This window comes from Solanum tuberosum, unplaced genomic scaffold, assembly GCF_000226075.1.
Source record: "Solanum tuberosum cultivar DM 1-3 516 R44 unplaced genomic scaffold, SolTub_3.0 scf00557, whole genome shotgun sequence".
In the NCBI taxonomy this organism is placed as follows: Eukaryota; Viridiplantae; Streptophyta; class Magnoliopsida; order Solanales; family Solanaceae; genus Solanum; species Solanum tuberosum.
Window position 1 is genome coordinate 149132 of NW_006239485.1, and position 12303 is coordinate 161434.

The 12303-nt window shown below is 38.4% G+C and overlaps 1 protein-coding gene across 3 annotated transcripts in view; it reads left to right on the plus strand.

Moving 5' to 3' along the window:
• LOC102603942 (uncharacterized) overlaps positions 1 to 11089 on the plus strand; it is a 22449-nt gene extending 11360 nt beyond the window's left edge. Inside the window, exons 13-28 of one of the 3 annotated variants that reach the window (XM_006365534.2) lie at positions 3920 to 3967; positions 4059 to 4196; positions 5277 to 5420; positions 5537 to 5599; positions 5721 to 5828; positions 5917 to 6000; positions 6443 to 6490; positions 7207 to 7281; positions 7525 to 7620; positions 7696 to 7776; positions 7887 to 7958; positions 8489 to 8533; positions 8601 to 8684; positions 9961 to 10064; positions 10140 to 10297; positions 10409 to 11089. In XM_006365534.2, coding sequence (XP_006365596.1) covers positions 3920 to 3967; positions 4059 to 4196; positions 5277 to 5420; positions 5537 to 5599; positions 5721 to 5828; positions 5917 to 6000; positions 6443 to 6490; positions 7207 to 7281; positions 7525 to 7620; positions 7696 to 7776; positions 7887 to 7958; positions 8489 to 8533; positions 8601 to 8684; positions 9961 to 10064; positions 10140 to 10284 — 1335 coding nt within the window. In that variant the 3' untranslated portion in view covers positions 10285 to 10297; positions 10409 to 11089. The other 2 variants (XM_015304501.1, XM_015304500.1) reach the window with 2 other exon arrangements.
• The last annotated feature ends 1214 nt before the right edge of the window (positions 11090 to 12303 follow it).

Sequence of the window (12303 nt, forward strand, 5' to 3'; positions counted from 1 at the left end):
TTCTCCCCGTTTAAACCCCTTACATTCCAAGAGAGGATTTTTACTCTCATTTTTGTTTCAGAGATAGAGTCCTCCCATTAGATCTCGGTTCACCATCTTTGAAGTTCACATCAAAAATTAAATTTCTAACTTCTTTTGGGATTGAGTTGATTGTATTGTTGCTCTTTTGACCCTCTCCTGACATCTTTTCCTTCCCTGTTCTCTGGTCAAGTTTCATCAACAAGGCGTATGCTTCTTTTTGGCATCCTTTGAGGTCAATTCCAAAGTGCTGGCTCAAACTGATCATGTTAGCTTGGACCCATTCATTGGCTGTAGCTTCAACATCTCTTTCTTGATTGCTGCTATCAATTTGGATTGGTACCGGTTCTGAATCTGCATACATGACAACCATTGCATCAGAGAAATCTATCTCCTCCCTTGTTCTCTGTTTTTTGCTTTCAGCAGTCTTCTGTATAGCCAAATTATCTCCCTCTTTAATTTTTTGTTTGTGTTTCTTGCCATTCTTCTTTCCCCTCCCTCGCCTCGATAAAGGGATCCCTCCCTTGTCGAACTCAATTTCTCTAGCGCCATCGAAATTCACAAAGTATCGATTCTCTGGCGGATTCTTTTCCATAATCGCTTCAATAAAAGGCTCTGTAAAGTTGAGAATTTCAGGGCCTGATTTAAAGGCTGCAGAAGGGATGTCTTTGGGCTTCAAAGGAATTTCATTGGGCTTTCCTTTAGTGAGCCCATTTGAGAGGCCATCAGCAATTAAATCATAGGCCCCACTTATATTCTCTCTACGCATGTAATTTCTAGGGCACACCCAGTGGTCCTGTGAATTCAAAAATTTCACGTGTCCAGCCACGTGATTTCTGTCAGCTGAATTTCCCCCTTTCTCGTATACATCAAGTTTCGATGTTCCTGCTCCATCTGCCAGTCTTCCATTTTTGTGTAAAGCTTCTGACCGTTGGGCCAAGATGTTTGACGATCTGAATCCTGGTTCAATCTCCACCTCTCTAGACGGCGAAGCCTCTTGCTTTTTCCGGTATAGTGCCGGTAACTCGCACCATATCGGAAGGGAGTAGATGAGGTCACCGTCAGCCACTTCAATAGATGTCGGAATCTTTTCTTTCGGTCCCCTAACTCTAATCCTTGCCCATCTTAGGTGGTTTTTCAGCTCGGTTTCTTCTTCATTCTCAAGCCATCCACCACATGCATCCCCAATCTCTTTCATCATCTTTGAGTTCCATAAATGCAATGGAAGACCCAGCACTCTGATCCAAAACCATTCAAACCTGAAGGTTTCCGGCAGCGCACATGTGGTCGGCGACCACCACTCAAGGTTCAGGCACTGCCCTTGTCTCCTCCATTCCCCCATGAGGATTTGTTCGGCGTCTCTTCTTGTCTGGAACTCAAACAGAAATAGGAACCTGTTCAAATCGTACACCTGAAGGTTGAGGACTCCCTTCCAGGTTTGATTTGCCCATCTCCTCATGTCGTTTCGAGTAGGGGCTTCATCTCCACCAGAAAACCTTCCTACCAAGCATCTGCGGAGCAAAGTATTCTCCTCCTGAAGACAATTCTTCATCGGAGCTTTAGCTTGGATCTGTTGGGTCCATTTGTTGTTTGTAACAGCTCCTTTGTAATTTCCATTTCCAGTGAAAGGTTTGCTTATAAAGCCCCCAGCTGTGGTGTTCACTGCCTTTGTACGGGAATTTAAATTAATGAAGCTTTCAATTTTTCCTGCAATTTTCCCCCATCCCTCATTAAAAGTGTTTTCCGGAATGATAATGATAGTTCTGCTATGACCATTGACAGATATGACTGACATAAATCTTCCATATTTATTGAACTTTTGAGAGCAATAAATGTAGGTTGAGACATCCCTACATCTCCACGATTTAAAACTCTTTCCCCTGTTAACCGAGGCTTCACAGAATCTCTTGCAAAGCCATAAAAGGGCATCCTTGCTAAGGACCATATTCCTCACTGAGAGTCTAGTGGTCTCCACCCATTTGTACCATTCTCCTGTCGCCGATGTGGATGTGATATCATACGCCTTACCCCCCATTCGAAAAGCAAAGTTGTTTTCCATCTTGGAGGAAAGAAAAGATGGAGGAAGTGGGTCTAAGAAAAAAGAAGGGACAGCTCCGGTGGTGAAAGACCACCGGAGAGGAGTTTAGTCACCCTGAAGGGGCTTCTAAAAATAAATATTGGACTCTGTGCCTGAGAGCTTTTTATCACTGCTCGACGAACCTAGTTAATTTATCAAAAACAATTCCCATCAAGTTTTGACAAGATAACATGATGAAAGAGAAATGGAGATACTATATTGATTAATTAATCAACATAAGTCACAAGGATAGGTACCTTAGCTACTCTAGAATAAGGTCCACTAAGGACTGGCCGATTAAGAACTCAAGGTGTGGCCTAGTGGTCAATGAAATGAAAGAAAATCATTGAGACATGAGTTCAAATCTCAGCAAAGACAAAAACCACTCTGTTTAAGCCTTGGTGTGTACCGTATACTGAAGTTGGAGGGAGGTAGCAGGTATCTGGTGAAATATTCGAGGTACACGCAAGTTGGTCTGGTCAGACAGCTGCCATTTGTGTTAAAAAGGAATAAGGTCTGCTGAAGTAGAAGATTCTCTGAAGATTATGATGATTAAGAGCTTGTGGTCCAGATGATACTTCATAAGATTTGGAAGTTTTCTGAAGAGGTTGAAGTAGTATGACTAACCATGCTATTCAATGTTTAAGGAATGAAAAGAATGCCAAACAAGTAGAGATACTGTATCTTGGTTCTGATATATATGATCAAACAAGGTAATCAAAGCTGTGCGTAACTTATGTTCATAGAACGAAATGAGTAGTTGAGTCTATAATCTCTATATGAGCTGTCCCACCTTTAGAATGTTTTTTTTAAGTTGGTGTTGCTTAGCATGGAGCAAGAGATGATGTCCGTTAGCTGATGTCTGGAAGATTGGCTCCGATGTTGTAGAACCTTGTGTACTCGTCAATCAAAATATCATTGATGCTAATAAGGACATTAGGACAATAGGGGTCATCAATCACAAGGCACAGATTATAGATTACAGAAGATAGATCGCAACATGAAGGCAAAGGAGCATTACTGTTGTGTGTTTACTGGATATTATGGAATGAAAAGATATGAGATCACTTTATTTTGCTTCAGTTTCCAAAAAAGGAAAGAATAGGAGATTGCTTCAGAAGAAAATACGAGATTGCTTCAATTCCCGGCAGAGACAAAACACTAGGTGATTTCTTCACTGCAACAGCAGGTGTGAGGTGCGCGCAAGCTGGCCCAGACACCACATTTATCCAAAAAAAAAAAGAAAAGTAAATAGGAGATCATTTCAGATGGAGGATGATGGAAATATCTTGTTTGTTTAGAGGAAGGATTCCTTTTTTGTGTGTAGGTAATTGCACAAATTTGATTGATGATCATGGAGGAGGTCATTTCACTTTTTCATTTTTTGTGTAAAGAACTGTTAGTAGATGATGCAGAATCATTACTAGACTTTTTTGCTTCTTTGTAAGTTTTGTCAGGGGTTGTATTTGTTGATATGATATACCAGGCCTCTTTTGGGTGCTGATGAATATAACAAGTTACCAATTTCAAAAAAAGAAATAAGAAAAAGAAAAGTTAGTGTGTTTTTAGCAATGAGTTATGACTGCTGTGAGTGCAACAATTCTTTGCAGCATCATGGTTACTGCCTTTGTGGTCCCTTCATATGAATTTCAATGGAGGATTCTGTGTGTCAGCATCTTCTCGATTGAGAAATCCATTTCATTTAAGGTGATGGGGTCAGATGAAATCCTTTCTGTGTTCTGTTGGTAAATGTGAAATCTTCTACAGATAGAATTCTAATTCACATCACCATATTCTGACCTCTATCTTCTTTTGATTGCAAAGAGTGCTGTTCATCACTTGGAAGAGGTGCGCATGAAGGCAATACGGCTGGTATCTCATACATAACTTGGCTGTCTAGTGAATCAGATTAGTTTATGATTGTTGCAGTTCTTTCAACAGCTATTTGATGTTACTTTTGCAGGTTGCCAACAAGCTTTATCCTCTGACATCCATCTCTCAACAAATAGAACTCTTTGCCAATGAAATGTTGATGTCAGTTTCAACTGTTGATCATAAAGCAGACTCAAATGGTGATGGATCTGATCCTGCATTGCAGAAGGTGCTAATTCTCATTATGAAAACTGAGTCTTGTCAACTTTAGTTTCGATTTCTGTTTCTTTTGGTGTCTGTTGCTTTTGCGCATCTTGGTCACTTGGTGGTGGGTTTTGGTGGGGGCACAACAGTCACTTCTTGTATGTTAATAATCATCATCTGAGCTTATAGTGTTAATCTTAGTTGTGCGGAATCTTCACTTTTGATGCCGCACCCGTGTCGGATTCTTCAAAATTACCTTACTTTTGGTGAATCCGACATGCACCTTTTGACAGTTTTGAAGAGTCCGAGCAACATAGGTGTTAGTGCACCTTTTTGACTTTTAGAATATTCTCAGAAAATATGTCAACATATTATTGCCTGAAAGCAATTCTCTCATTATATTTGTATTGCTACACCCTACACATGCTTTAGTCTCAGCTTTAAAGATGCTGTTCAAGGATTCTGCTAAACTGATTTATTTTGCAAAAAATTAACTGCCTTTGTGCTTAAAAGGCTGACTACTCTATCCAAAACCAAAAAAAAAGAGGGGATGAAACATATCTGCAGATGTGTGCACAAACAAGGAGGCAAAAGCTAAATTGTTTAGATTCTACTTATTGGAGAATCGGCAAATTCCCTTACAATTGCTGGAGGTGATTTGGTGCAGTAATTTTTTGTTTCCAGTCAAAAATTTAATATAGTAAGCCATACCAAGTGACTATGATAAATGCACATTAGACTTACTGTTTAAGTGTGTGTATTACTTTGTTTTTTTTTTTGGGTGGGGTTAGATAATAAGTGGGAATTTGGTTGGTTGCTTTTGTACTCATTGTTAATTGATTGCTGCTATATTTTTTTTTTGTTTGTATAAGAAAAGAAATGAGCTAGGAAACTCATCTGAATATGTTAACCCCCAACCTTGGGAATTTTAGGGAAATAACCAGGAAGAAAGCCAAAAAGTGAGAATAGAAATAAAGAGATAGAAAAGATACTCATGTATGCCTGTCGAGCATGTCTTCTCGAGTTCATAACTTGCAGTGTCAAAATAATTGTTTTTTCTAGCTCTCTTTCATACAGCTACCTAATGCTCTTTTTTCTTTTTCAGGATTCTGGTTCTGAAAAGCCCTCGGAAGGACCATCATTTTCTATCTCTAACCCTCTTCAGTCATCCACTTCTGGAAGCAAATCACCATTTTCTATTGCTGAGGGTCAGCGACGCATATCGCTCTATTTTGCACTGTGTACTAAGGTTTCTTCCACTTAGTTTGACTATTCTTGCTTGTCATTGAACACTAATTCCTTGTTTAATTAGACTTTGTTCATACATCTGTAACCTAATAAATACGTGTCTATGTTGCTGAGCAGAAGCACTCACTCTTTGGCCAAATATTTGTTGTATATAGTGGTGCATCCGAGGCTGTACAGCAGGTTTGCTTTAAAACCTAGACTTTCTGCTAGGATTGTGTTCACAGCTTCATTCGTCATTCCTTAACACTGTTTCACCTTAGTTTTATTTTTAACATACTGAGAGCTGGTAAGTGTTATGCAGGCAATACATCAACAAATCCATATGCTAGTTCGGACAATTGGTTCTTCATCTGAGTTACTTGAGATAATATCAGATCCACATAGTGGAAGTGAAAAACTATTGATACAGGTCTTGATGCACTTTATTGTTCAGTTAATGCTAGCTTAGAAACAAAAATACACTCTCTTAACATACTTATTTTTGTTCATGACTCAAGGTTTTGCAAACATTGACTGAGGGGATAGTTCCTTCCTTACAGTTGATAACTACCATCAGGAAGCTATATGAGACTAAAGTAAAGGTATCAAATATGATCATTTTGTTATTGATAATGACTTCTATTGTTGGACTGCTAAATGAGGTATCTACAATAAACCCGTGAACTTGATCTCCTCCAAGCTTTTCTTAAAAGCATGGAGTTGGGTCAACATGCCCATCACCTTGCGTTCAAGAGTGAACATGTGCTCCTTGTGGCCCTCTTCCACGTTCATGTTCCTTTAATATTATATAAAAGTTGTAGGATGGTATGTTGAGTGGTGTCAATGCTGCTTCTTGATAAATCTGTTCTAGTAAAATTTCCAAGTTTAGTATTAGCAGTTTACTGTGTATCTTAAGGGCCGTTTGGTTGGAGGGACTAATATTAACAGCAGCATTTCTCATGTACCTTAGAAGATTTCTATTTCTGTCCAAAAGCTTAGGTTATGATATGGTTAATTATTTTGATTTGCTTTCGTGCTTCACAGGATGTTGAGCTCCTTATTATGATACTTCCTTTCCTGTCAAAAGATGAGGTACTCATCCTTTCTTCTTTATTGCCTATTTTGTATAATTTTCTTCTCTTGTTACTTACATCCTCTGTGCATTCGCTGCTATGTCACTTCTCCCTTTAACTTAGTTTTTGCTCAAGGAGGTGATTATACATGCACAGACTGGGAAGTAATGACTGTAATAAGTAAGATAATTCAAGTGGTTTGTGCACAGGGACCACCAAAAGTTGTGATGGGGTGGTAAGCACCCCAAGTGGTTTGTGCACAGGGACCACCAAAGGCTGTGATGGGGTGGTAAGTAAAAGGTTGTGATGGGGTGGTAAGTACCCCTCCATCCTTAATCAAAGTGGTCTCTGCACAAGAGTAGTTATTTCAATAGGGATGTTCTCTGTTTGTTGAAGTGCAAAAGAAGCTCCTTGCAAAAAACTGTGGGAGGGTTAGAACTTAGAATGTTCGTCTTTGTTGAAGCTTCTTTGTGTTTTTCCTTTGTTTTGGCTTTATTTTCTTGGCTCTATGTCATTCACTACTTCTTGTTGTTATGCCTTACTTGAGCCGAGGGCTATCGGAAACCATCTCTCTACCTTCATAGGTAGGGGCAGGGTTGTGTACACACTACCCTCCCCAGACCCTACTTGTGGGATTACACGTGTATGTTGTTGTATGTCATTCACCTGTTTCTATGTTTTTGTTTTACGTTCACCTTTCTTTGAGCTAAGTTTCCTGCATCCCTTCTTCCTCAGGTTTTACTTCTTTTTCCACATGTTGTGAATGCTCCATTGGATAAATTCCAAGGCGCTCTCCTTCGTATTCTACAGGTATTTTACTTGCTTCTATGAACAATATCTCTTTCAGGGCTGTTATTTGTGGTCTCTTTACTTTCCATCTTTTAGTCTGTCAGTTTCTTCCTTTGAGGGAAAGGAGGCGATTTATCTGCATTATTCTTCTCTGTTAAAAATATGAATCTCTATTCTTTGTAAAAGAGTTAGAAACAAAAACTAAAGTTCCGAAGCAAATTCATTTGATCCTTTGACCTGGGTTTGAAAATGTTTGTTACACAGGGATCAACTCACTCAGGTCCAGTGCTAACTCCTACTGAAGCATTAATTGCTATCCATAGGATTGATCCTGAAAGAGAAGGCATTCCATTAAAGAAGGTAGATTTTCTTTACCATCTTTGATTCCGTACTCTCCCAAATTTTGCCACTTGGAGGTAATATTGACTTTTGCAGGTCACAGATGCATGCAATGCTTGTTTTGAGCAGAGAGAGATATTCACGCAGCAAGTTCTTGCAAAGGTCTTGAACCAATTGGTATAGCTCCTTCTATACTCATTACTAATTCATTTCCAGCTTCAACCCTTCTTTAAATCTGAAATCCATATTAACCTGAAAGAACAAATATTTAATTTTTCTGGGGACAGGTTGAACAGATTCCTCTTCCTTTGTTGTTCATGCGGACAGTATTACAAGCTATTGGTGCTTTTCCATCTCTGGTAAGATAGATGTTTCACTCATCGTATCTTTCACTACAGTGAAAAGTGCATGCATAATGAGTCGAATGATGATTAGCTGCATTAAGTGATTAAATCAGCTTTTGAACCTCGTTATAGCCCCTAAACCAGAACAATCCTCGTATCTGTGCTTATGCTACATTGCTAGGAGGAAAGATTCTACAGTCAAACCTTAGCACAGTTGAAGAGTCAATCTATATTCTTCAGAAGAGTCTTATTTACTTCTGTATCTGTGCTTTAGCGAGGTAGATTAAATGTTTCTTTGGTCTAGTAATTCCTAACCCCATGTCTCCTTATGTACCATTTTGCTCATCTTGCTTTTACATCTTTCAGACTAGTAATATTTCTTCCTGCTAACACTAGAGCATCATAAAGTCTTTTGCGCATAAGTTGAACAGGGAAATTGAACAAATGCAGCCTCCTTCCTGATAATACTAGAGCCTTTTTTTCTCTTTCTTCTTTATGTTTCATTACTTGTATTTGTCTGAGTTCCCTTATTAATGTTGTCCCAGGTGGATTTCATTATGGAGATCCTCTCTCGTCTTGTTAGCAAGCAGGTATGTATTGCCTGTACTTTGCGAGCTATATCAATGCATACTCAACTCTGACTTGTTTGTCGTCCAGATATGGAAATATCCAAAGCTGTGGGTAGGATTTGTGAAGTGTGCCCTTTTGACCCGGCCACAATCTTTTGGAGTGCTTCTTCAGGTATGCCTTAGATGTAAGAAGCTAACTATGTTTATCCTTCAGCTATCCTACCATCATCCAATTTGCGTTACAAGTGTTGGAATGATTAGAAACTTGGAAATTATGCTCTGCTTCATCTGTCAGTGCTGCATGCTTCTGAAAATAATTATAAATCATAATATAATGACATTCACCAGGTTTAATTATTCAAAGGCTCGTACCTACCTGCTATAAACAAAAAAACATGTTGTTCCACAATAAACAGACTTTAAGGATATCCACTAGTGTCGCACCCACCCAAAGGGTAGCGGCTGCGGGTTTCCCTTGTCATCAAAAAAGGAGGATATCCACTAGTGCATTTGTTTGTTTATCCTAGCATAACGGATATGGGTACGTAATTTAAACGTACTCTTTTATCATCATGCTTAATGAGACAGTTTCAAGTGAAATTGAGTTAGAAAATACCGAGCCCTCAAAAATTAAGGTATAAATTGATGCTGTATGTTAGAACTGACACTATTCTAGACATGTATGCAGATTGCAGGCTAGCCACTAATTGATCAGGTAGTTTTGAGACAGTTTTAAGTTTTAACAATAAATATATGAAGGATGCAACTACCGAGATTCTGTTCTAGCACAAACTTTTAGCAGATGTATTATGTTCTAAAATTCAACTTGGTGCCTTTTCAGTTGTTTACACTTTCAACCTTTCTAACCTGAGTACTCTTCATAAGTATTGTTTTCTTAAATGCTCCAGCACTAAAAAATTTGTAAATTTTTAATATGAAAATTGAGGCAAGCTAGTAATCATGTTGCTGATTTGTCTTTGTAATTCCGTATGAAATGGGTCGTTCCTCATCGTTTCTGTTGGTTGAAGAAAACATGGGCAAACGTTGCTCTGACTTGTCAGGTGTTTGTAGAGTGGGTGGTGGATGGGCTCATGGTAGATTTGGTTTTCAGCACCAATTTGTTGAAAGTTGTTTGTTTTGCTTTGAATTGAGTCATCACTTTTTGCTAGTGGTGCAGTTCTGAGTATGTAGATGATCCTATAGCCATTATAGATATTCTAGGTTCTTTGTTAGATGAAGTAGGATCTAGTTTAGATTTGTTGAGTATACTCAACAGTATGTAGCTCCATGATGTAAGTTTGGGATCCCAGCCTTTAGTGCTGAAGATTTATACACAAAACTGTTACCTTTGTCAAAAAAAATTGTTTGTTTTGCTTTCTAGGCTGGTAGAACCACAAAGAAGTCAAAACTTAACTTTTTTACCTTCATGACCTTGATGTGTGTTTCAGCTACCTCCAGCTCAGCTTGAAAATGCATTGGGTAGAACGCCTGCTCTCAGAGCTCCTTTAGTTGCACATGCAAGCCAAGTACACATAAAATCTTCACTTCCAAGGTCAGTCTCACATGTATATGTCAAGAGGATTAGTACTCATCTCTATTGATGATATATACATTTGTATTGTTTTAGGTCTGTCTTAACGGTTCTTGGAATTGAATCGGATGCTCAAGTTTCAAGTCAGGCACCTCCCAACCAGTCTCAGACAGGTGATATTGACAATTCTGATAAAGAAGCAGGCACTGAAAAATCCAGGGACTCATCAGTTGTCAGTTAATTTGATGTGTGAGGTATGGGCTTCTCAGGGGTGGTACTTCTCATCATTTCCTACCCTTTGTTTTTGATCCTATTTCCTTTGATACTCCCACTGAAGATAATCTCTTATCCGATTTGATGTGCAGCTTGGTGCTTCACTTGTAGATTGCTGGCATACTATTTGAGTTGCATCCTGAACTCTAGGGAGTCTTGTTCTCCCCTCTAGACAAAGCTCCCGGTTCTATTCTTTCAAGTATCTGGCAAGCTGATGCAAACAGGGTCCTTACAGTGCCTAATGGGAATCAGTTTTGTGGTTCTTTTCTGGCCTTGGAATGAGGTTATCAGAATACCTCAGCCTTACTATGGAGGCTCATCTGTATTGCAAGTGCATTTTCATGTAGAGGGCAGTCTTGGTCTCTCCCAACCGCAGGTATTGCTGTTGGTAATGAGTAATAGTTGTATTTAAGGAGTATCCTAATCTCTTCCAGAGGGTGCTCAGCTCGACCTTTTGTATTAGCTGATTTAAGAACTAGGAAGTCACAGGGTGTCTTGATAACTGATAAGTAGGTGCTTATGTTGTATGTTGCCTGTATTCTTCAATAGTCGAGCATTTTAGCAAATTTTAGGAAGGTGGCAATCGTAGAGCGACTGCCTAAAGAAGTTGTTTGTGTGAGATTTTGACATAAAATGCATATTCAGCTGAATGGAAAAGATTAGCCAAGCAGCTAATCTTTCAATATTATATTTTTTTTGTTACATTGCAACTTTCTGGAAGAAGTTGCAGCTAAAAATTATGGACAAGTGTCACATAACTTGTTACAGTTCAATTTTCTCACTTTCTGTACCTATCAGTGACAACTTGAAAAATGGAAATCTTCTCTGTGCTAAATGCTGTAACCTTGTCAGTTCGATTTCAAGAAAATGATGCATTCATTTCATTTTCATCAGCTTAAAATATGGATATAAAGTTAAAGAGGGATATGTCACAGTGCAAATGTATTGCTAGTGAAAATCGTTCGAATTGTATTACAGAAGTAACTTACTATGTTGCTCCAGTAAGTATGGTATCGGGATTTAGAATGACGTGAGTTAATAAATAGGTGGGTCAATGTTATTCGGACTGAAACTGAAATGGATTAAAAAGTCTCATAATTCAACCTGTCAAATCTTATTAAATTTTGATTTTGGTTGTTTTTAAAAAATAGTTTCTTTAGTATTTAATAAAAGGTCAAAGTCATCTGCGGTCTCTTAAAGTTGTCTGCATTATTCATTTAGACACCTCAATTAGATCTAGTACCTATTGAACACCTCTACCACCTCAGATTTGAACCGTATAAGCATTTTTAGCCTACATGGCAAATCGTTTGTGAGTCATGCAAATGGGGCGCGTGAATCCTTTTTTCTCCCATTTTTTGCCTGCATTTAACACCTCCAATGTTACAATTTTAACGTTAATATTGTAACGTTAAAATCCCCAATTCTTCTTCCCCCAAATCCATTTTAGAACCCTAAATCCCCAATTCTCTCTTCTTTCTCTAAATCTCCAACGTTTCTCTCTTCTAAATCAATTGTCACAAAATTCAGTGAATATCGAGGAAGCCGATATATGTAAGTGTGGTGACTATTGTCAACTGAAAACTTCAAGGACTCCATTGAACCCAGGTCGTCGATTTTTTGAATGCAAAGCATCAAATGTTTGTAACTATTCGAACAAAAAACTACTGGTATTGTATTATTTGAAAAATCAACATTTTTGTATATTTATTACTGTTATGTGGTTTGTAGGAAAATGGTGGATGTAGCTATTTTAGATGGATTGATCCGTCGCCTGAAATTGCTAATGAATTATTTAGATTTGTGTCGTCCTTAATGAATAGATTCATAGATGGTGAAAATCCGATTGATCGACTAAAGAGAAAAGTGAAAGAGCTTGAAGAAGAAAGGGATTCTTTGAAATTTCAATTGAATGAAAATGAAGAGAAGATGATGGTATTGAACAAGAAGCTCAAGGAAGTTAAACTCCAAAGGGATTGGGAAAATG